The 25520-nt window shown below is 40.5% G+C and overlaps 1 protein-coding gene across 1 annotated transcript in view; it reads right to left on the bottom strand.

Annotated features, from left to right (window-relative positions):
* VPS41 (VPS41 subunit of HOPS complex) overlaps positions 1-25520 on the bottom strand; it is a 109759-nt gene that overhangs the window by 47399 nt on the left and 36840 nt on the right. Inside the window, exons 6-8 of the mRNA XM_084896414.1 lie at positions 19418-19480; positions 16796-16861; positions 1039-1158 (exon numbers count right to left, since the gene is read on the bottom strand). Coding sequence (XP_084752540.1) covers positions 1039-1158; positions 16796-16861; positions 19418-19480 — 249 coding nt within the window. The remainder of the gene's footprint in view (positions 1-1038; positions 1159-16795; positions 16862-19417; positions 19481-25520) is intronic.

The following is a 25520-nucleotide window of genomic DNA, read 5'->3' as shown; positions in this document are numbered from 1 at the left end:
GACAGTGTCTGCTGAGCCCTGCGGGAGCCATGCAGCAGAAAATCCTCCAACTCCACACAGCCCTGTGAGAGCCCCGAACCAGGGAAAACCTCCATGCCTCTTTCTGCACGAAAGCGTTTTATTAGTCGACAGCATCGGTGGCTCAAATACAACACAAATGTGAAATGTGTAGATGTCAACAAGTGCGTTTTCAAAAGGACAGACAAGTAACATTTCTAATTGCGTACCATTCCACTCACTACAAAATGAAGTTTGCTTTTCAGAAACACTGTGAGATTGAAAATCTACTGCGCACAGAAAACTACACTTGACATTTAAAATAGTCAAATGGAAACATGGAGCAAGCAGCTAACTTAAAAATAAACCGAGAGGCCACAGGTTTGCCTGCCTTCATTGTGACCCTGGGAAAGTAAGTCCTGAATAGCAGGGTGGATTCTGGGAGAACAGAATAGAACTCATTTGCTAAGTTATACCTCGAAATTCCAAAAGATATGCCAGGTGTCAAAAAGATAACTTTACACTTTCTATGTGCTCTAACTCAAATTGAGTAAACTTTTAAGTAAGTGTAGCACCAAATATCATGATTGACTTTTTAAAAGGCAAACCTATATTTTTCTTGTGATTATTCTGGGAGTAAAATGGAATCAGTAATATCGTGCCCTTGTTTCATCTCAGCTGTTACTTAGCCCTTGGCTAATAGGTAGAAGGTATTTTCAAGATCACATTCCCAATGCAGCCCTTCAATTATTAAGATGCCTTTTCATTTTCTTGACTGTTCTCCAGGCCTCAGGTTTCTTCCTCTGAAATAGAGCCCAGATATGTTGGGAGTTCCTCTATTATGAAAGCCCAGAGCGATCTAATTTCTTTATCCTTCCAGGTAAGACGTGAACCGCCGTTTGCAGCCTTTAGCAGTGACCACCGCAGCGAGGGGTACCTTTCCTCCGCGTTACACCCTCTTGGTGCAGCCCCTCTCAGCCCTCTTGGTGCAGCCCCTCTTCCCTCTGAAGAAGCATTAGGAAGATGGTGACATGCTTTTACCATGTTATTGGCCCAGGCAATCAGATGGCCTCTCCACTTCACACTCCTTATGTTCCCTTCCCCTTCATGCAGAACGGAAGACTTCCATCTGCTCATCCAAGACCGTTCAAACAGCAGCAACTAGGGACAAATAGTATAAAAACAGAATTTTAGAAACTAAGAAGCATGCATAGAGTCCCTCCTTACTATTTTTGCCTGGCCACTGACCAAATGGAAAACAACTTATCCTCAGCAATTTTTATTCAGACTCCATAGTACTATAACATCTGCACTTTGGAAAGAATTTCCACTACATTTTATCTTACCAAGGACACTGTTTAAAATGTAGGAGTGTTGAAAGTTACTACAAAGTCAAGCCACAAGATGGCACTAAAATACCAAATTCATGGAGAATACTGCACAGGGAAGATCTGTTATCACAAAATGTTCTTCAAATGATTGCCCAAGAATTAATTTATTTGGTAAATTGGGAAGTCAAAACCTCATAATGTCCCTCTGAAAGTAAAAATATTAATTACAGATTAAACCACAATAGTTAGAAGCAGTCTATTTTTCATTTAACCCAAGAAAAATAATTTTTAAATGGCCTTTGAACAGTAATTTGTGTCATAAGAGACATTTGCTTGAGGCTTAAACTTGTTTTAAAAGTTCAGAGTAGCTAAGGTCTTTACTTTAAAAAGAATAATGTATAATAAAAATATCTGCTGGGTAAATTTTATTACCAAATATAACTAACTGATCTAAACCTCTAAGGCTGTAGCTTAATAAATCATGCATTATTAAGGTACAATAAAATAGTCCTTCTTAATATATTCAATTCAAATACTTTTTAAAAAGACATTTACAAAATATATAACTTAATATATACAAGATATAATTTATACAATGTATAACCTACAATAACTTCACACATGCAATCCTGAAGCATGTTTCCTACCATTTAAAAGTCAATGCTGATGACACAGAATTTTTTAAAATTCCTATTATCAGAGTTGATTTCAGTTTACCTTAGTTGATTTTATGTCCCTTCCCACCCCCAAAGAAGGGGGGGAAACGAGTAATAGGAGAAAGAGAGCAAATTCACATTTATATTTTTTTATATATCTTTCTCAATAGTTGGGCTCATATAGTCAAAAAATACAAAATAAGGGGGAAATCCTATAATGAAATGTGTCCATCTTCACAAATGAGCAGAGTATGATCACTTTTAAATGCCAACAGGGCTTGAAGCTCTTCATTATCCGTGGAAAAGAAAGAGGTCCTCACACAGTCCACGGTGGAGACTGGAGGCAGGGCTGTCCCGGAGCACACGGCGCCCTGCCTTTCCGTTATGGTTACAGGACGGCCCCTATAGACCTGCCAGCCCTCCCGTGCTCTCCCAGCCCAGCTCCTACGAGAGAATCCGCCACCACCATGTGTCCCTACTTCCTGTCAGAGACCCCCCGGCCCTCTCTGTCTGTGATTCAGCTTTCCCAAAGAGCCACGGAGGTCAGTGAATGTGTCTGTGTGTTTGATGACAGGGCAGGTATGAAATCAGGAAACGAGGGAAAAACCTGAGAATATACTCCTGCTACACACGCCACTGAAGATTATGGTAGCTGGAAACAATGACGTATATTAAACACGAGGCACTGATAAGACGGAAATGTTTATCCTCCATCTGTGGTCTGGACCAGGTCAGGTGACTGGGCTGGGCCCAGGAAGTGCTCCATGACCTCCTGCCGGGCGGAGCAGGGGCTGGTCAGGACACAGGGGTGGTGGAGCATTCACCAACTGGAGCCCGTCCTCACCAATTTCCACCCGGAATGACCAGGCAGCGTTGAAAAGGGAACAATCTGTACCTGTGTTTCAGAAAAATTAAGTAGGCCCCATATTTTAAGTTAAAAATTCTATAAAATGATAAAAATAAGACCCCTGTGAAGGCCATTATTCGACTCACTACAAGAACAAGCCTGCCTGGGAAGCGGCTGGGTGGGTAGAGGGGAGTCATGGGAAAATGCCATGCAGGTCACACAGGCTTTGGTCAGCACTGGTAGCTGACGCCTGGCCGAGGAGCCACTCCGCTTGACAACACAGGCCAGAAGGAATGCAGGCGCACTGACCACAGGAAGGCACCCACCAAAGACAGCTGGGCCAGTGAGGAGAGGTGGGCAGTCCCTGTGCACACCTCAAATTCCTTAGTAAATGCAGAAGCAGACTTTAAACAAACAAACAAAAAAGAGCAATTCCCCGCTGCACCCATGGCCATGTTCTCTGGCAGCCATTTTTCTAGGACAGCTGTTCCGATTCAGGCAATAACAAAAACTTCCTTCTCCCACCGCCATCCAAAAGAAAAGATTTGAACAAGTTCTCAGAAAAATCTATTACAAATTCACAACAACTTCAACTCTAAAATACTGAAAACAGACTTCTCAGTAATTATGAGCTAACAAGATAAAAACCACTAGCGATATGGGAAAGTCCAGTATTTGTCAACAACAGGACTAATCCAAGGAAGCAGAGAGATCTCCCACTCTGACTCCACATGGATGACAGTCACAAAACAGAGAACTTTAAAAATAATCTTTCTTGTTCTCAGGTGACAACAAAAGTAAGCAAGAAATTAGTAACAAAAGTTAAGCAAAACAAAACCACCTAAATTATTTATTTATTTATTTATTTTTATTAAATTATTATCTGTGTACATATTTTAACATTGTCCCCCCTTCCCATCCATATCCTCCCTCCCCAGAGTTTTGTGTCCATTGGTTGTACTTATATGCATGTATACAAGTCCTTCAGTTGATCTCTTATCTCCCCCAGATCTCCCTACCCTCCCGGCTGTAATTTGACAGTCTGCTTGTTGCTTTACTGTCTTTATATCTGTCTCTTGGTTCATCAGTTTATAATGTTCTTTAATATCCATAAATGAGTGAGGTCATGTGGTATTTCTCTTTCATTGACTGGCTTATTTCACTCAGCATGATGTTCTCTAATTCTATCCAGGTTGCTGCAAATGATGAGAATTCCTTCTTTTTTATGGCAGCATAGTATTCCATTGAAAACCACCTAAATTTTTAAAAAATGATACCGTTGGGTAAAAGAGAAAACCAAACTATAACAGAACACTCTGAAATGAAAACACAAATACTACAAACCTCAACTTTAGGGGCTGCAATCATAATTATAAATAAAGGGAAGTCCACAGTTCTAAAACTTAATGACCCAAAACAGGTGTGCATGTACTAACTACATGACAAAAACAAAAATACTTTACTGAAGGATATAAAAGGAGAACTAAATAAGTGGAAAGGTACAATGTTTCCCTAGATAGTAAGACTCAAAATTCTCATGAAGAGTTTAAGTCTTCTAAATCAACCTATGATTTTAATGCAAGCCCGAAGAAATTCTCAAAGGAATTACTTCTAGAATTTCTAGAATACAATAAATTCATTTAAAAATATTAAGAACAACAGGAATTTTTTTCCCCAATTAAGCAATTTGTGTGTGTGTGTGGACTGGCCCTGCCGAACAGAAAACATTCCAGACCAGGAATCAAACCGGTGACCTCTTGGTTCCTGGATCAACACTCAACTGCTAAGCTACACTGGCCGGATTCATGTTATTTTCTGATGTTTTTCAAATAGCAGTAGTTTCAATCACTTTACCTTTATATTTTTTGGATGAAAAAATAAGCAATAACGTATACATAAGAAGCCTTAAATATATTAAGGAAGATCATTGTTCAGAAGAATTCTTTTGCAAGTCAAAAAAAATCTCCCCCTAATTTCTTGGTTCAGTGTATGTTTTAAGGTCATGCTAGTTTTTTTGTTTGTTTGTTTGTTTAATATATTTTATTGATTTTTTACAGAGAGGAAGAGAGAGGGATAGAGAGTTAGAAACAACGATGAGAGAGAAACATCGATCAGCTGCCTCTTGCACACCCCCCACTGGGGATGTGCCCGCAACCAACGTAAATGCCCTTGACTGGAATCGAACCTGGGACCCTTCAGTCCACAGGCCGATGCTCTATCCACTGAGCCAAACCGGTTTCGGCGGTCATGCTAGTGTTATCAAAGTATAATGAGTGCCATATTCTATTTTGCTCATGGAGATGCATGTACTTATCTTTCATCTCCCAAACTGTAAATGTATTAGGGAGAGAGCACAAATCTTATACTTGGCTAGACACACAGGCATAATAAATAACAAATACTGAGGAGGCTTTCCTAGGTATTTTAATATTATTCTTTCCTTCCTTGTGCATACACACAATGTGCTTGCTTTAAGAGGAGCTATGTAATTCCCCAAAACCCTTGTTACTTAGCCCACCTGTAGTTAGTGATGTCCAGTGGAATTTGCCCTAATCTCAAAAATCTAATTAAAAGAACCCTGTGACTCTTTATATAACTACTGTATATCCTTGCTTTGCCCTGGCTGGTGTGGCCAAGTTGGCTGGGCATTGTCCCATGCACCAGAAGGTCACTGGTTGGATTCCAGGTTAGGGCACATGCCCAGGTTGTGGACTCGATCAACGAAAGGGGGTGTGAAGGAGGCAGCCAATCAATGTTCTCTCTCATATTGATGTTTCTCTCTCCCTCTCCCTTCCAATCTCCCTAAAATCAATAAAAACATGTAAGAAATAAGTCTCCTTGCTTGTATTGACCCCATATTCTACTCTTGAAACGTTGGTCTATTTCCCTTTGCTCAATGCCAGAGGATATAATTTGTGCACAGCTTGTCAAAATTTTGAAAACTACTTTTAAGGCTAATCTTCCCCTATTCAGGTTAGGTAATTGCAGTTCCTTTATTTCAGGGATGTCAACTGGGTCTGAAAGTGTTTATTTGAAATGTGTCTGCAGCCTGCTGAAGGCTCTGCAGTTGCTGCCGAGCCCACTCCTCCCCACTGTCTCTGCACCCCGTCTGCTTCTCCTCCACGCTACCTGCCTGCCCCCTGGAGCCTCCATTCCTGCATTCCCCCGCCATTCCGCTCTATTCTTCACTAATGAGCCCTATTTTCCAACCAATACATAGCATAAAACTTTACATGTCAGCTAATAAGGATGGAATCATTCCCGTGTCTATCCTTTGAAACTCTCCAAATACATCTGCTGTCCACGCAAGATTTGATTTGTCGCATTTTGTAGGACATACGGTTTCATGCGGGAGGGAGAAGGACCAGACAGCCCACTCTCCGGTTGCTTTTTAAATCCTAATCTATGGGAATTTCAAGCAGAAGCGCATTGTCTGGCGGGAATGCCAGGGAAAGTTCTGCTTCGGTGATTTAAGTAAAGATAAGCTGCTTTTCTTACAAACATCCTACCCTAATTTAACTACCACTGAACTACCTGCCTGTATTTCACTGACATTTAATAAAATCCATTTCTTTCTTCTAGTCATAAAACTGCCTCGAGACCCACCCAGCACGAGTGTTCTACAGAGCATTTTAGAGGGTTAGCCATCGAGTGAACTACCTTAAAAGCAGCTGGTTAATTTATTTGGTTCATCCCCCGCATCCTGTAATAGTGAATTGTCATTATCACAATACCGAGAGCAATTGAAGCTCAATGGCAGCTAAGTACAGAGAGAGAGAGAAAACTGTTTCCAAAAGGCCTATTTTTTTGTTGTTGTTGGAGAAAAGTATTTTAGGGCTTTATTTCCCATAAATCCACATTCTGGCAGTCAGCACTCTCAGTACTTGTATTTCAATAGGAGCCCTCACATCTTCAGCAATATACTTTATTCTCCTATGGTTGGGGCTGATAAATCTATCTAGTAGTTTCCTACCCTACGGAGTGGTCAGGATGCACATCCCAGAGTCCCCTCACATGTGGCGGGATTCCTACCGGGCCGTAATAAAGCTGCCGATTCTGGCCGCACAACACCTGTCATTTACCCATCACCCCCTCTGCCCTGCCGGAGGAGAGGAAGTATGACTGGCCCCTTTTTAATCATCTTGTGATCTTCCAAGTCTATAAATCACTGGACTGCTTCAGGCTTCCTAAACACCCACAACACTGCTTGCTCTCAGGCAGAGGAGAGAGCAGAGAGAGCAGGAACCTCGGGATGGAGGCATAAGGCCCGCGCCGGTCTGATACCAGGTGCATTCCTGCAGGAAGGACCAGGGGCTCAGTGAACACAAAGACTCCATAAAAAAAGTAAAACGCTTGATCAGAGAAGTTCCTGGAGCACAAGATAATACAGTAGAGGAACAAAGAAAAGCAAACCCAGCAAATTACAACATGCCAAACAGGACTTTTCTCTTTCAAAACAGACAAAGGGGATGATGAGGGGGAGGACTTGTCACAGGAGGATTTACAAGCCCAAGATGAGGAATGAAATTTTAAAAGTCACGAAGGCAAGTGAGAAGAAACCGGTGAGCACCGCGAAGACCGGGGGTGGTAGATGGCTGCTGACAGCAGACAGGAGGCTTGAGCCTTGATGGAGGCAGAGCTGCTGGAAGGAGATCCCAGGGAACAGCTAGTGCCTTTGTCTTGCTTCTGGCTTCCACCCAGGACCAAACTTTACAACACACAGCTTTTTCATCAAGAGAAGATGGACGTAAGACATATAGGAAGAAAAAGGGAACTTCCCAAATATATTACTGCTTTACATGCAATGGTAATTTTCTGAACAAGTTATAATCCTTCAAACGCCTGTTCCGTAAGGTAATTAGCATGCCTGAAAGCAGTCACTATAGGCTAAGTCCTGCTGCAGACAATTGCCTGGCCACTTGATAGGCCTCTTGCTTCACGTAATGTCTGAATAAACTCAAGTCCAATGCCACACAGGTTCTGGAACACCCCTCAAAATTAACTGAATCCTGTGAAAACTATGTAGATAGAATAATGTTTTGAAATTTAAAAGTAACCCACATCAACATAAGGAACATTCATTTTACTAACCAAGAAATCTAAGCTCTCGGTTCAATGTGATTTAAAAAAAAAAGCTAAGTGCCCATTAGGAGCAGTTTCCTTTATATTAAAAACTAGTGCCCTGGCCAGTGTTGTTCAATGGTTAGAATGCTGGCCTGCACAGAAGGGTTGTGGGTTTGATTCCCAGTCAAGGCACTGATACCTGGGTTGCAGGTTTGATCCCGGCCTTGGTCGGGATGCATGCAGGAGGCAACTAATCAATGTGTGTCTCTCACACTGATGTTTCTTTCTCTTCTTTCTCTATCTTTCTCTTTCTCTTTCACTCTCTCTCTCAACCTCCCACTTTCCCTCTCTTCCATTCTCTTAAAAATCAACAGGAAAAATAGCCTCAGGTGAAAATGAACACAAAAAAAAACAAAACAAAAAAACTAGTGATGACAGAAGGATTTAAATCTACATATCTACTGTAGTCCTTGTGTGAGGTAGACTCCTATTTAAACTAGCAATCTGCAATTTCTGCATATGCAAACTCACAATTGCAAATGTGATTTCAGAAATAAAGGAGGGTATTTTAAAACAATTTTAAAATTGGTGAGGTGGGGGGGGGGGAAGCTTCTATTATGGAATCCACAGACTTAACAGATTTGATTGTTCAAACATCTTGGGTCTGTTTTTCAGTTTGCACCTGAGGCTGCATTTCCCAGGACTGGGTTCAACACTGGACCCATTCAGCAGCAAGAGAAAGAAAACACAAAAGCCATCCACTGGGTAATTAACCTGAATTCATGTTCTGTGATGAGCAAATATCTCTAATTTTAACTATACATAAATAATCTCAATCAAGAAGACCGTAGGGAGATCTTTGTGAGGATATGAAGAAAACATCGTCCTGTACACCAAAAAGGCTTCCTGCTCAGGGCACATATCTAGGTTATGAGTTCAATCCCTGGTCTGGTCACATATAGGAGGCAATCTCAATTTCTCTCTCTCTAGGTTGTGGGTTCAGTCCCAGTCTGGGACATACAGGAGGCAATCTCTCTCTCTCTCTCTCTCTCTCTCTCTCTCTCTCTCTCTCTCTCTCTCTCTTCTGCTCCCTCCCTCCCTCCCTCTCTCTCTAAAGTCAATGAAAACATCCTTGGGTGAGGATTTAAAAAAATACAAAATTGTTAAGTCTTGAATAACAAAACAAAAAAAGTCACATGAATACAGAAATTTCTATATCTGAAGAAGCACTTCACTCAATTAAAAAAAAAAAAAAGCAAAAGGGGAAAAACAAAAGGTCAGGATACTACAGAAGACAGCAAGCCAAATGGCCTGCCTTAGACTGGGCGCACAGCCTACCCTTGGCAGTCTGTGGAAGCGGCAGGACTGATGGTCTGGGGCAGATGCGCATCTGTAGAATACATTCACCCTGTCTCACACACTCCAGTGTCTACTTTAAAGTCTCATTATGACTCCTATATAAGGACTATCTGGGAGAAAGAATAATTATCCTAGATTTAGCCAAAATTGGAGAAAAGCCTGCAGGCTATTCAGTAAGCAGCAATAATTTGTGCTCAAACAATAAATATCAAATGGACAGTCTTCATTGTCCAGGCTCGTATGGTAATATTAAAAGCTGCCCCAAGCAAAGAATACAATCAGACAAACCACATTGGAAGATATATAAGATAAGTGGCTAGTAAATAAAAATGTTCAAAATCACCAATAATTCAAAGGAAGTTACAAAATAGAACAATGAACTACCTTTGTATATTAAATTGGCAAACAGAATGTTGCGAAACAGGGCTGCTAACAGTATAAAATTGGCATGTCTTCTGAAATGCAATTATACTCAGCAGTATGTATCAAAAGCCTAAGAAGCAACCATAATCTTTGATTCAATAATCCCTAAAGTAGGAATTGGTGTTAGATAAACATCCAAAAGCATAAACTAAAGTTCATGCTCAAAGATTTCTAGCTTCCTTACAGCATGATTTCATAACCAAACACTGGATACAAACTAAAGGTCCAATTATATGAGAATGGGTAAGAAAATTAAATATCCATGGTTTGGCTCAGTGATAGAGCATCAGCCTGTGGACTGAAAGGTCCCAGGTTCGATTCCAGTCAAGGGCACATGCCTGGGTTGTGGGCTCAATCCCCAGTAGGGGGTGTGCAGGAGACAGCCAATCAATGATTCTCTCTCGTCATTGATGTTTCTCTCTCTCTCTTCTTACCCCTTCCTCTCTGAAATCAATAAAAATATTTTTAAAAAGAAAAAAAAATTAAATAGAAACTTAGAATAGAATATCATGCAACTGTTAAAGAATATTTGCGCCCTAGCTGGTGTTGCTCCGTGGTTAGAGTGTTGGCCTGTGGGCCAAAGGGTCGTGTGTTCAATTCCCAGGTTCGATCCCTGGCCCGAGTCTGAACAAGAGCAGGAGGCAACCAATCAATGTGTCTCTCTCACACTGATGTTTCTTTCTCTCTAATCAATAAAAAAAATACCCTTGGGTGAGGTTTTTAAGAGAGAGAGAGAGAGAGAGAGAGAGAGAGAGAGAGAGAGATCGATAAAGAGAGACTCCAAAGAGTTGCAATTAATGAATATAGTCTTTTATTATTGCTTTTTATTTTTATAAAAGTAATGCCTGTTTACTACCAAAAATACAAAAAAGCCAATGACAAACAGAAAGAACACTCTTAATGCTGCCCAGACATTGTTAATAAATAACATTCACAATGTTAATCATTTGCTGCAGTTCTCCATAAATATTCCTACATAATATTTCTACGAAAAAAATAGAATCAGACCACACATATATTTTTGTAAAGTTCCTCAATAGAGGCAATCTAGCTAATGCCAGGCATCTGAATTTTTCCAGCTGAGAAAGAGAGGCTGATATCCAGGAACTGGCCTGGCACTCCCAGCTAGGGCTTGGTGTTCTCCGGATGAATATAGACAGTTCCGCAGAACACAGCATCAGACAAGGCTCATGAAGGATGAGGACAAAAACAACACCACTCCATAATCATGTCTGAATGCAGACAAAATATAAATGTCTTCAAGCCACATGAATGACAAAACATCCCCCCAACCAGGCTAAAACGAAGACTGTTGCTTCTTTACCAATTATGTCTTTAGCCTTGATTTAGCTTTTCCTCCGTCTAGATAAGATTTACTAAAATACCCAATGATAGAATTATCCTTGCTTCCTGACAGTACCCAATCTAGAGCAAAACCCCTTTTCCTTAAACCCTCCCAAATCACCCCGCACCCACACAAATCCTATAACTTCTTTCCAACACCCTCTTCCTCACACCCCGTGAGTGTGTGCCTGGTGATTTGTGGCTGCAGGTCAAGACACAGCTAATTCACTATTGTAGACATTTAGTTTGTTCCAATTTTCACTGTTACACACCAAAGAGGAATGCTGGTTGAAATTGAATTAGAAAACTGAAAGGAAGCAAACAACAGGGGAAAAAAATCCAAAATGCATAATGACAGAAGACGGCAAAATTACCACACACACACACACACACACACACACACACACACACCTTTCCTTCTCAAAAAACCTGGAATATTCTTTTTCCTTCCTCTTGTTGCCTAACTGCTTTCCACCTTAGCATTCTACCTATCTGCCACTGGAAATGCACTGCCATTCCTAAAATCCACATACTATTCACAGGCCCAACATGGACCCTGACACAAAATTGTCTTCAAGAACCCAAAGAGCCCTAGCCAGGTTGGCTCGGTGAATAGAGTGTCGGCCTGCTTGAAGGATCCCAGGTTCAATTCCAGTCAAGGGCACAGGCTCGATCTCCAGTGGAGGGTGTGCAGGAGGCAGCCAATCAATGATTCTCTCTCTCTCTTTTTAAAAAAATATATTTTACTGATTTTTTACAGAGAGGAAGAGAGAGGGATAGAGAGTTAGAAACATCGATCAGTTGCCTGCACACTCCCCACCGGGGATGTACCCGCAACCAAAGTACATGCCCTTGACTAGAATCAAACCCGGGACCTTTTAGTCTGCAGGCCAACGCTCTATCCACTGAGCCAAACCAGTTTCAGCAATGATTCTCTCTTATCAGTGATGTTTTTCTCTCTCTTTCTCTCTCCCCCCCTCCCTCCCTCTCTCTCTCTCTGAAATCAATAAAAATATATTTAAAAAGAAAAGAAACCAAAGACACTAGAGAAATTAATGTGATTAGGTTTATATCAGTGATGCCAACTTACAATGGCTGAAACTGTGACCCTTTGCTATATATAATTTTATCTTAAAAAAAAAAAAAAAAAAAAAAAGACAGAGAAAATCTCTCGGTCAACTGGTATTAAACTCAAGAAAACATGATAAGCATTCTGAACTAGGCAATGATTCTTGCACAGTCATTTGCTATTCAAAATACTTAAGAACAATCACAGCACTCTCCACATGCAAAGCGAAGTATTTTTAGCAGCAGCAAAGGCAGTCTGATGGCTCTAGGAAGACACTAGGCTTAACATCAGAAGTCGGGGGGATGCTGCAATCCATATGGAGACATTACAAATGGAAAAATTAGTTGAACTCATCAAAGAAAAAAAAAGCTTCTATTCTTTTGAAGGGCAGGAAACCAGGAGGATCACTGAGGATAATGAAGTTGCATGGATCCATCTCAAAGACTCTGGGGGTCCTACATGCTGACGTGAAAAAGTAATTAACACTTGAGACAAAAACTACATTTTGAAAGAAATGAGCACCTATTTTTGAGACTAAAAATGATTTCTATTTTAAACACTAGATTTCTATTTTTAGCTTCCGCCAGTGTAGCACATAAATATATATGCTTTTATAATATAGCTACTTTATGATTTGGTTTTATATACATAAAAAATGATTATGACCGTTGAATTTGTTTTACCTCCTAATAATTGACGGTTTTTAATAAATTTAGGTATGTTCAAAGCATGAAATGAATTCTAGGAATGGAATGGTAATTTATAGCACAGTACCTAGTACAGATGAAGGTATTTATTTACAACAGTTCAACATGCAACCACTAGGACATAAAACTGATGGCTGAGAGTGCAATAATGTGAGAGAACAGTCTGCATGCAGAAGACTGCCTAAGATCAAGCATCTGACCAACTGCAGAAGCATCTTCCTGGAGGTCCACGGGACAGTGGACCAAGGGGGATAACTGATGCCAAATCACTTTTGACCCCAAGACCTCCAGTCCCAATCAGACCAGAAGATAAGCAAACCCACAATGAAGCGCCTCTACATTCCTGTGTGTGGTGGTCACAGCGGTTCACTGGGCCGTGTGAAATCTAAAAAGATTTGTATTCTCACAAAAAGCTGCTCGATTGAATCTTCTTCCAAAAGAAAAAAAAAAAAAATGCAATTTGCTGTTGCGAATCCCCACTGGAAACCTGCAGAAGCTGGTGGATGCTGCCGCCTTTGTCCTTCAGGTAAGATTTGCCACCGGCCTTCAGCTGTGAACAGTGAGGCGCCTTGCCTCATTTCATTCACACAGGTCCTTTCCGCGTCCGCTGAGTGACAATTTCCAGCTTACAAAGCAACTTGTCCCTGCAGCCGGGACCCCCTCATTCTATCCCACCGCAACGCCGGACAGCTGACTGCCTCGTTTTTAAAAATGAACTCTGCTGCTAACGGCACTGAGACAATTTAATAATTTGTCAAATAGTAGAACCAGTCATTATGAACTCTGAACCAGTCAGAGTTCAAAGGTAAAGGTCATAGGAAACGAAAGTTTATTTTCTAACAGAAAAAGTTGTGCAATTAAAAAAAAAAAAAAATCCAGACAAGATCTGCCTGACAGACTAGTTTCTAAAAGAGAAATCTCATTGCTATGCTTCTGGATTAACATTCTTGCTACATAAGGAGGTTACACTTTTTAAAAAAATCCATTGGTTCATACATTGGCAAGCTCTCTCCAATGGCCTTTTAAGAGATGTGCTTTTTCTTTTCCTCCCCCATCCCTCCAACATGGAAACAAAACAGAATTTAGAATAAGCTTTTTATATGCTCATGTGTCAGGCGGAGGAGTCCATGAATCTAGCTATGCCATTCAACTACTAAGAAGCCACCTTGAAAGCCTGAAATAAAAGTTTATGCCAGTCAGAACTATAACATCCTCTTCCTCGTCCCTGGTGGATATGGAATATCTCTAAAGATTTAAGAAGCTGGAACCTTTAAAAGAAATATCAAGAAATGTGTCAAACTATAGTATCAGGTTTTTTCTGCTACACTGTTCTTTTGCAGGGTTATTTTGAAATGTATGTTCTAATTATTTTTAAAAATGTTTCTAAGGAATAGAAATTTTTAATAAAATCAAAACAACTAAAATAAGTTAGGCATTCTTCCAAATGTCCTTACGAAATGACATCATGAATATCTCACTGTGGGGTTTCTACTTTTCATGTTTCACTTCTCTAGTCTCCATGCCACTTTCACCATGTGCAGGAGTTGGCATATGATTCCAAGACTCCTGTGGCTGTCAGTCAGGGAAGGGCAGTGTTCTTAAGGGTTAAACATGCTTTATTCCACATTATACCTTCCTCTGTCTGGTCTTTGCCCTAATTTTTTTTGAAGATTAAATTATTTCTTAAAGGCAGAAGGTCATAACCTCTCAGTTACATGATATTTGTCTTTACTTTCTTTTCCTCCCATTGTCTGCCATCTGCTCTAAACAGAGAGGGCTTGATATCTACAATATACAATCATTGTAAGGTTAAGTCCATTTGCTAAATGCTGGACTCTTCAAACTGTCCTGCTTAGCTCATGGCGCTAGAACAGCGGTTCTCAACCTGTGGGTCTCAACCCCTTTGGGGGTCAAACAACCTAAGACCATCGGAAAACAAGGATATTTACATTACAATTCACAACAGTAGCAAAATTACAGTTATGAAGTAGCAACAAAAATAATTTTATGGTTGAGCGTCACCACAACATGAGGAACTGTATTAAAGGGTCAGGGCATTAGGAAGGTTGAGGACCACTGTGCTAGACGAAGTTGGAATGAGTGGTATTGTGATTGGGCCAGGGTAAATTTCTGCTTTCCTCATTTTTCTGAGGTCTAAAATGTTGTAACTTGGTTATTTAAAAAACAAAACAAAAGACAACCACCACTCCTCTAAAAAATTTGCTAACACTTTAAGATGAAAATAATCATTTTATAATACTACCCCTTTCTTAATTAAAAGCTTTTTTTCTTTTTTTAAAAGAAACCAAACACACTAATGGAAATCCTAGTGAGAGTGCTCTTTAAAAAGTACATACACATACAGAAAAGAAGGAAGAACTTTCTTTGGAGATTTCTGCAAGCTACACCAAAGTGCTGTACATTTTGGAAATCTCTAGTTACTTAACTGTATACAAAGAGGTCACTATGTATACTACTTTTTATTAATAAACTTTAATGAATCCAAATAAATCAGTCAATACTTTATGTTGAAATCCCTGAATAGATGATACATTTACAGCCCAATGTTTCTTAAGCCTCTAACCTAAGTAGAAGACATTATCATGGCTTTTTGAAGGGAAAGAAATCAAAATCAAAATGCCTGAAGAGGAGTTAATTTGTTGGTCATCCCATAAGGAATTATAGCAAAATTAGTGGCTCTCAAACCTAAAAGGGTACACAGATCAACAGAACTGAAAGTTCAAAAACTTATGGTTCACTTATTTTGGACAAAAGGGCCAAGCCAATGTTGAAAAGCAACCCCAATGTTTTCTACAAATGGCCCTAGGACAATTGGACATCCAATTGCAAAGGAATGAATTTGAACTCCTACCTTACACTATACACAAAAATTAACTCGAAGTGGATTCTAGAACTAAATGTAAGAGTTAAAACGATGAAACTCCTAGAAGGAAACACAGGCATAAATAATCATGACCCTTAGATCAGGCAATGACTTCCTAAATATAACACCCTAGCACTCCCACCTGCCACCCTTAAAACTGTCCACACCCCAGTTTGGGAAGACAGGTTTGAGTGGTGCCTCCTGTCTCTTGAGGGACCTCAGCAATAAAAAACACAAAAAATAAAAAATAAAAAAAAACCTCTTTCTTTTCTCCAAAGCCAATGTCATAGTTTTGGTTCCTATGTGCATCAGGCGCTGGCCCTTGCTTGGTAACACTATCATTCTGTGAAGCAGAGTAGAACAAGGGAGAAAGACAGGTTAACTATCATAAGCCATTAGGAAGCATTCCATATCGGAGACTCAAAGTAGCTGTTCCACAGCTATACCCTGCAAACCACAGACCACCTCCTTTCACCAAGTCCTAAAATGAATATGAAATAATATTCAGAGTGCCAGCACGAAAGGAGCATTTTGTTATAAAAATGGTTTTAAAAAATACCACTGGTTAATGAAAATAGAAAAAAAAAATTCTACAAGTAGAAGTATTGCTTTACAATTTACTACACCTATAAACAAACATATAAACACACACAAAAGAAGGATTATTTTACTCTCCTATTTTTAAAATAGCGCTAAGATAATAAAATATGCCAGGAACATGACAGTAAAAATAGCCAGAATTGTTCAAAAACTTTATCAAGGCCTGCAAGAGATTTTCTACAAAGGAGAAAAAAAAAACACTAGTTTAACTGATTTTGTCACTTTTTTAATGCTACCTCTATCTCTTTTTTGTGGGAAAGACAATATTTCAGAGTGTTAGAAGGTAGTCTGAGTAACAGCCTGTCTCTTTTTCTCCTGCTCTGAAGCTACTCCACGGGAATGCCAGTGAGAAATACTGGGCCCCACCTCCCCTCCCCATGACATGATGGTCTTAAGATTTCATCACACTGTTATTTCTCAAAATTTCTCCTAATGAACAAACATTAAAAATGTTGACGACGTATTAAAGAGCAACCCCCCAACGCCTGCACGTGATGGCAGACACAGCACTTACCTTCTTCCCTCCAGTCACGAACTGCTTGCAGCTGGACCTCACAAAGTGTGGGTGCACGGCGATGATCTAGGGAACAAGAGCCCGACGCCAGGTTAGGATCATGGTTACGGCACAGAGTAAACACTCCACGTTATAGGCAGCATGACCTAAAAATCATCCTTATATATTGGCAGGAAGTAACCTATTCAGGTAATATTCTGCAACAACTGAGGATGTCTGAGTTTCGTGCTTCTCTAAAAATATTTCTCCTACGAAGCCAGGTCAAAGCTGAAAGATGAGAGTGAATTAGTACTAGTTTCTGGATGAGTGAGGAGTTTCTCTCCTTACAGACCACAAGGTAGGCCAATCCAGGTGGTAAGATGTCAAGAATGCTTGCGACGGAATGCAATTCACAGAACGATCCCAGAGAAAGAACCCATCGAGCTCCTTCCTTGTCCAGGACGCCTTCCGATGACCGAAGGCATCGAGCGGAATAGGTAGGGCCACGCAGCCTCAGAGACACCGAGTGGTGTACTTACATCAAAAAGCCGCAGGACCAGCGAGTTACGGAGCTAACCATTCGGGACCTTCCCTTTTCCCTCCACCCTCAGTTCCTGGCCCCCTGGTTCTCCTTCTGTTTCCACTAGGCCAATCTCTTTCTAACCCCTTAGCCAGGTTCCTCCCCAGGCGGCTCCAACGCCATCACTCCCCACGTCGTTGGCCAGTGGCTCTCTGAAGGTCTCCGGCACCGCTCAGTGCAGGACTACGGGCTCTCTTCTGGCTTTGGGCTGGCACATACTCTGCCTGGTCCCTCCTTATCCCCAAACCCACAAAATCACCAACACATTTCAGGGGGTTTTCTAACTTAGCACAGAGCAATTTCCAGGCATTAAAAAAAAAAAAAAATCCACACAATTACACTTTCATAAATCTTCAATTAAATACATTTTATGTTATTATTCCTAGATCTCTTCTGGATCTCCTCTGTTCCCTCTGATTCTTCTTAGATCCCTGCTGTCATTCCCCTTCCCTCCCGCGCCCCCACTGCCGGAACCTTTAATTTAGAGGGTTCTAAAACGTCATCATGTTTTCTTCCCTGCTCACTCTTTAACTTTTAACTAGATAATAATGCCTTTCAAAGTGGTTTCATCGTACTCAACTGTAGTTACCAACTTTGTGTTTTTAGGGCCAATCTCTATCCTGAGGCCCCCCTCCCTCATGTTTCCAAAACCTCCATAATATTCCTAAAAGATGTGCTATAGTGATCTATATCCCAAAATCAGATCAGCAACGCCCTTACTCAAATCACCCCTTATTTCAAGATGGCATCCCCACACCAGTGCCAAGGTAAGAACCTGGATTTCCCCTCAACTCCTTCATCTTTCGTCACCCTCATCAAATCCATCACCAGGGTTTGTTAGGCCTACCTCCTAAAGGCTTTCCAAATGCATCTCTTCTACTCCATCTTGAATACGGGCACATCTCATTTTATTGCTCTTTACGTTATTGAGCTTCACGGGTTCTGTGTTTTAACAAACTGAAGTCAAGACCCTCCACCAGCAAAAAGAGAATGACTCGCTTTACTGCGACCCTTGCTTTTTTGCTGTGGTCTGGAACTGAATCCTCAGCATCTCTGAGGTTTGCCCGCACTCACTATTGTTCTTTTTACTGAGATCCTGTCCCGCCCACCTGCGGCACTGCATTAGCCTTCTAAAATGTCTCGTTCCCAGTCACTCTCCTCCTTCAATCATGCTCTATTTTGACAGATCTGGCTTTCTAAAATACCATCTGATCCTTTTTCCTCTTTACCTGTCAATCCATAAATGTTACAATAAGTGAAAAAAAATAAATGACCTCTTCCTTTAACAACTATAATAATCACTTTAACTAACATAACTGTTTATCTTAAATTGGTCTTTCTGCCGTGTGGCTATCAGCCTCCAAGTTTAAGCTGCCATATTAATTTTCCTTAAGCTTACCTCAGTTTATGTCATGTCTTTGTTCTTACAATTCAATAATTTCTCCTTGTCTAACAGATGGAATCCGCATTCCTTAGCCTGGATATACAGCAAGCCTCCATCTGCCCACACAGCAATCCTGCTGAGTCAGCATTTTATGTGCATGCACTATGTACACGAGACTATTTGCCACTTCCTGAACACAATTTTAACTTCCTGGCCTTTCCATTTCTATTATTTTGTTCTTCCACATCGAAAGCCAACTTTTCCGTCTGCCCTATCCATTCACTAAAGCCCAAACATCATTCCATCTAAAACCATCACTTACAAGAACAGCTAAAAATAACTTTTCTCTCAGCTTTGGACTTCCTCATATTGTTTTTACCAACTGAGTCTTTAATTACAGATGCGTGCGTGTGTGAGTGTATGTGTACGCGCGCGCGCGCATGTGTGTGTATGTGTGTGAGTGCGATATCTCACCCACTACAAGAATATTCCTGAGATCACAATCATATAATATACATCTTGTACCCCTTTAAAGGACTAAATAGTTTCTATAGTACACCGTGTTTAATAGATGTTTATTAACAAAATTAATGAAAAATTGGTAGCACTCCAACTATTGTAATCCTATGGCCTTCACTGAGAAAACCCTTAGAAAAATTAAAACTTCCTGAATACTTACTTTAATGGGACAGTCAAAGGTCTCATGAAATTCTTCTCCAGTATACAGTCCAAACACCTGCACCTAAAAAGGAAATAGATCCTGTCATTTCACCATGTCAGCAACAAAGTAAAACATTTAATAATCTAAGGTCCTTCTGGCTCTATTACACTCCATTGAAAACAATTCTAATAGGGTGAGAGACCACCACAATTAAGCTCTTAGAAGCATCTCATGGATACAGTTCCTTTTACTCACTATATATTTTTGTATTAGGTGATGCCAATTAAAAAAAAATAAAACATATATGAATAGGTCATTAGGGTTCTTTTGTGAGCTTCCCATAGGCTACCCCTACAGGAATTCTTTTCCATCCCTTAAAGGGAAAAGGAGCTTCTTTTTTGAGTCACATACAAATCAACCATGCAGAGCAATGTGGGAAGAAATCGGGTGACCTGCACTTCCCTCACAATCTTATGCTGAATATACTGAGAGTGCATAAATGTATGGTTTAAGTTCCTACTTATCAGTGCCTACTTAAAGTCATTCCAGGCCACTTTATACATAATCAATCTATTTTCTGAGTTGTTTACTTCTTAAAAATTGAGTAACAGATGTATGATAAAGAGTACACTTTATAAATTTACAGCTTCATTCACCTTTAGGATATGAACACACACCTGTAACCACCACCCAGACCAAGAAGGAAAACCCGAGACACTCCTTCCCATCCCTTCTGGTCACCACCTGACTGCTGCTCTGAAGAGGAGTGCCACAGGTAGGATGTGGTGGTGTCTGGATTTTATGTAAATGAAACCATAAGTTATTTTACTGGCTTCTTTCTCTTAACGTTTTCTTTGTGAGATTTATCATTTCCCCTGTACACAGCCGTGGCCGATTTCTTTCATTGCTGTGTAGTATTTTAATGTATGAAATTTATGTATCGTTCTCTGGGGTTGTTTCCAGACTGGGGCCATTACGATCATGCTGCAATAAACACTGTTTACAAATCTTTTGGTGCACTTTTATAGGCATTCATATAACCAAGAATGAAATTGTTGAGTCAGAGGTTATGCATCTATTCACGTTTCACAGGCAGCCAAACGATTTCACAAAGCATTTTTGATAAATCTCCAGTCTCACCAGCAGAGCATGAGAATTCCAGGAGCCCTCAATCACTTGGAACTACCAGGGGCACAGAACTTTTCCCAACACTTGGGTTGTGTTCGCTATTTTTCTAATCTCTATAAAAAGTGGCATTTTTCTTCTTTAAATTCTGTAAGAATTCCCTAGCGGGGCATCGAGATCTTACTGGCTTCTTTGTGAAAAGTTTTTAATTACAAATTCAATTTCTTAAACAGATATAAAATTTTCCCAACTTTTTTATTTTCTGTTTGCTTTTTATCTTGGTAAGTTGTGCATGGTTCACCGTTACAAGTTCAAAGAGAAAAATTTACCCACACTCTAATTTTTGGAGACAAATTCATTCACTAAAATCTAAACTCTATAAGACACGCCATTCATTTAGTGACTACTATTTTTATACCCTTGTGCCAAGTATGTCATTTGGGTTCCAAGAACAGCACATGGTACAATGAAACACAGAAGGAATTCGATTTACCCTGAAGGAGTCTGTTAGAATGTATTTTAGCATAACAATATATGTATGCCCACCACTACCTTGCTTCTCATTGTTCAGAGGGTATCCATCCAATCACTACTTTTATATAAATGTATTAAGCATATGATACAACACACTCCTTATAAAATGGTAATTAAGAAGTAGGAAAGAAAAGCATTGCATTTAAGAGTTGTACTTTACCCAAGGGAAGTTTAACCTAATTGATATACAGAATCCAAGAAATCTATATCATCTGAATCTTAATGGAGTAAATCAGTAAGTGGTAGACTTACTGACGTTGCCTCAGTATACGCTCATGCTGAACACGGAAGTTCACGTTCTTCTAACAGCTATTTCCCTTCTGTACAACAATGCGACAGCATGGTCCTGTGTCAAACCTTCTATTACCCCTGCTTCCGTGTCTCTCAGTGGTTCCCCATCCCTTACCTCAGTGGTTCTGAACCGCCTGCACTGCACAGTTACTGATGGCTACGCTCCACCCCTCGACAAATTAAGCCTTCTGCTGGGGTGAAACTATATTTTTAAAGGTCTATAACTGACAGGAGATAGCCGGCACTAAAAATCCTGCTCTACCTCACTTGGTCCTGATAGCAACATTGCCAGTATGAGAACAAACACCGTCACACCTGTTCAACAGATGATTCTGCAGAAAAATAAATTACTTGCCTAAAGTGACCAAAAGCAAGAAAAGTGTCCCAAGCCCTAATTTTCTACATACTGCCCATTATGTGAGATGGGCTAAAATTTGCAACGTGTATATCTTCCATATAAAATGTAAAAGTAGAATAGAAAAAAAGCTATTCAGAAGTCCCAAATATTTGCCAAACTAAAGTGAAAGAAAATATTTGACTTGACCTATGCAACTCTATGACAGAGGCTGAAAAATGAAGCAGACTATTAATTCAAAAGGATAAACTTCCTCTGCCTATAGCAAGGTAAAGGGGGTTTTAAGAACAGAAGTTAAGTGATGTTCATTGTAGGGAAAAGTAGTTGCAATGTAAATCAATGATGTATGAGCCTGGTGAAAAAGTCTGAGGTATCAATCACTGAAAAGGTAAATACTAGGATTATGAATGTAATAGTGAAAATTAAATTACAAATCCCCAGGATAAATATCCCTTTAAAAATTATGAATCCAGCCCTGGCCAGTGGGTTCAGGTTGTTGGTTTGATTCCCAGTTGGAGCACATGCCTGGGTTGCAGACAGATCCCCGGTGGGGGGATGGAAAGCATGCAGGAGGCAGCTGATCAATGTTTTACTCTCACATCAATGCTTCTCTCCTTCCCCCTCCCCCCCCCTTTCTCTCTCTCTCTCTTCTCAAAATTGATCAAAATGTTTGTAAAAATTATGCATTTATATTGAAAATATAATAGTGTGATGAGGCGGAATAAACAGAAAAGAGAACAAATCATGGAAGTTCTTAGCAAACAGGCTAACACTCATCACTACATTTGAGAACTAGTCAGAAGCAAAAATTCTACTCTCAGAGCCGGAGCAGGGGCTCCAGGAGTGCTCGCTGAAGACGGCAAAGAAGATTAGACTCTTAGGTCAGTCTCTACTACTCCACGTCACCGAACAGCGTTTCCTCATTTGTCCTCATCGTCCCCAGTGTGAAAACACAATGTAACTTCCTAAGACAGATGCCAGAAACCTTATCCGTACAAGCAGGGTGACCTGTAAAGCCTTCTATGTTTGCTTCATTTCACTTATGTGATAGCCCAAACTAACTGGTCACAAGTTACACTATTAAAACTAATAAAATTCAAAATAATTCTCATTCATTTCCTCTTTCCCCCTTTATTAATTTTGCCATTTTGTCAGTGAATATCGTCCTTATCTGTGAAAAGATGCCGTTGAATGGCAGCCTAGAGACCTTTCAGGAAGACCTCATCTAAGAGTAATAGAAGGTTAAAACAGAGAGGATTCTTTTGAAAACTATCTCCCCTACAGCAGCCCCAACAACCTCTTCCAATTTATCACCAAAATACCTAATGAAGAAAAATAGAAAATTCAGAAAAATGGGCCTTATACAGCTAGTCTACTATAAAGGCCCACAGGACTTCTCATTACCTACAAAACCAGAGAGACAGACCAGAACCAGAGAAGGTAGGAGAGGCGTGTTTCGCTGCCTCAAGTGAAGAAAAGCTACCTTCAGGAAACAGTAAGGACGGTTGTGTATCCTTCTCCAAGTTAGCAAAGATTTCACTGTATTTACCAACCAGAGGATTGGGTGACAGACCATCAGACAGAGAGTGACTGTGAGTGAGGTGGCTGGTGTCAAACAACCTTCTCAATCGGTGCTTCCCTTGTACCAGCCTCTCTCAAAGCACAGCTTCCAAATAACAGCGGGTCAAGAATTATGACTGTCATCACATCCAGGGAGGTAGAGGAAGGGACCCTCACAAGGGAGATTGCTGCTGCTTTTCCTCTTCTCCAGGAAGAGGGCCAGAGAGCAGGAGGGATGGTGAGACAGGCTCCCACTTCCCTCTGGGCAGCTGCCTGACCCGATTACCTCTGGCCAGAGGACATGGAGCTCATTAACAGGCCCCCTGCATGGAGCTCAGAAGTGGCCCCACAACACCCAAAATGATAGCACGCAGGGCCAAGAACCGTCAGACATGAATCTCTTTGTTAATCCAGGTTTAGAAAGAGCTCTTCTTATTCTGAGACAGATAAACAAGCAACAAAAACACACACCAGGGCTATAAAAAAGAATACTGCAGAACAAAATTTCAACAATTGTGAGGGAGAAATCTATGCTTCCAAAATTGTTTTCATTGTAACCAGAAAAGAAACAAAAACTAGAAACTCTTTAGCGACTTCAATAATAATAAGAAAAGACCGCCATGAATCTGGAGCAGAATCACAGGGTGATGTTATTGATGGTGATGATGATGATGATGACAAGGATGATAATAGCTAATAATTATCACTTATTTCTTCTACTCCAGGTACTTTTCCAAACAATTTGCATATATTAACTCAATTATTCCACCTAACAATCAGTGAGATAGGCGCCATTATTATCTCCATTTTATGGAGAGGGAATAAATAGATGGAGGCACAGAGAGGTATGAATAACAGGTGACATCACACAGCTACAACGCAGTGGCAGGTAATCCCACTCTTAACCATACAACCATACTGCCTGACCCTCTAAGACACATGTGTCAAACACAAGGCCCGCGGGCCAAATCCAGCTTGCCAGGCCTTGCAATGTGGCCCGCACCGCGCTGTCATCACTGCACTCCGCTGTCAGTTTATGACATTGTCAGTTTATGACTGTTCAGTAAACCATTCGGCCCGCGATTTAGGCTGGATTTTAGATTTTGGCCCCTTCTCTGATTGAGTTCGACACCCCTACTCTAAGACATTGTAAAATGAAAAACTAATTATATATCCAGCTAAAATGAAAACAGAGCTGGAAGAGAATATTAGAAATGCAAAATGAAATAAAACTCTACTCCACGAAGTAGAGTTGATGTTGGAAGGAAAGCAAGTCAGAAAGGGAATAAACAAGTAGAACTCTCCATGACACAGAAATGAGAGGATAAAAACAACGAGAGAGCAAAGCACAGACGTGGGGGGGGGAGGGGGGGGTGGTGGTGGTATCACACATGATGACCTGTTTTCTTACCACCTACATATCTTAGGAAAGAGAGGAAGGGTGAATAGTGCTTATCCATTCACCCTCTCACCTTGAAAAGTTTAGCTGCAATAATGTAGGAGGGGGAGAGATCAGACTGCAATGGATTAAGAAATGAATGGTTAGCAATAAAAATGGTAAATCAGTGGAGACCTCACCATAACCTGACACCTTGAGACATTCCCATGCAAGACTCCCACTGTGCCCACCACCCAGCCGAGAGAGCGGAGGCACTGGGAGGGCAAACAATGTGCCCAGCACAGCTCAGGGGACAGGGAGGTTGGGCTGCCACACAGGTGGAATACTGAGCTCGGCTCTGAGCCTCTGCACCACACTGCCTCCAGCCTAAGCATGTGTTATTGAGTTTCTCTGAAAAAATGAAAACTAATGGAACTAAAGCAATAATCAAAATCAGAATGGAAATAAACTTTTCTGAAATGAAAACAATACTTCAGAATATGGATCTAAAGAACTTACTGTGCTCCAGACAAAATGAATGAAAACAGACCCAAACAAGACATAAGTTAGCAAACTGCATTACAAGGGCCGTTTATTGTCATTGTTGTTGCTCGTGTTATTAGTCTGAGCTCCAAGGCAGGACAAGAGAAAAATTAAAAAGGTTTTGTGAAAAAACAAAGCTAGGCTGGCCTCTGACATGTCTACAAAAAAGGTCAGACAGAAGGGAGCAACATCCCCAAAATTTTGAGAGAAAATATTTCAAACTCCATACTAAGATAATTCTATTGAATAGTTTATGTATGAAGGAAATATACATAACAGATCAGATAATAAATCTTATATGCACTTATCAGAAAGTTACCTAAATATGTACGCCA

Source organism: Pipistrellus hanaki, assembly GCF_964339955.1.
Source record: "Pipistrellus hanaki genome assembly, chromosome: 10".
NCBI lineage: Eukaryota > Metazoa > Chordata > Mammalia > Chiroptera > Vespertilionidae > Pipistrellus > Pipistrellus hanaki.
This window is presented reverse-complemented; position numbering and strand designations above follow the sequence as displayed.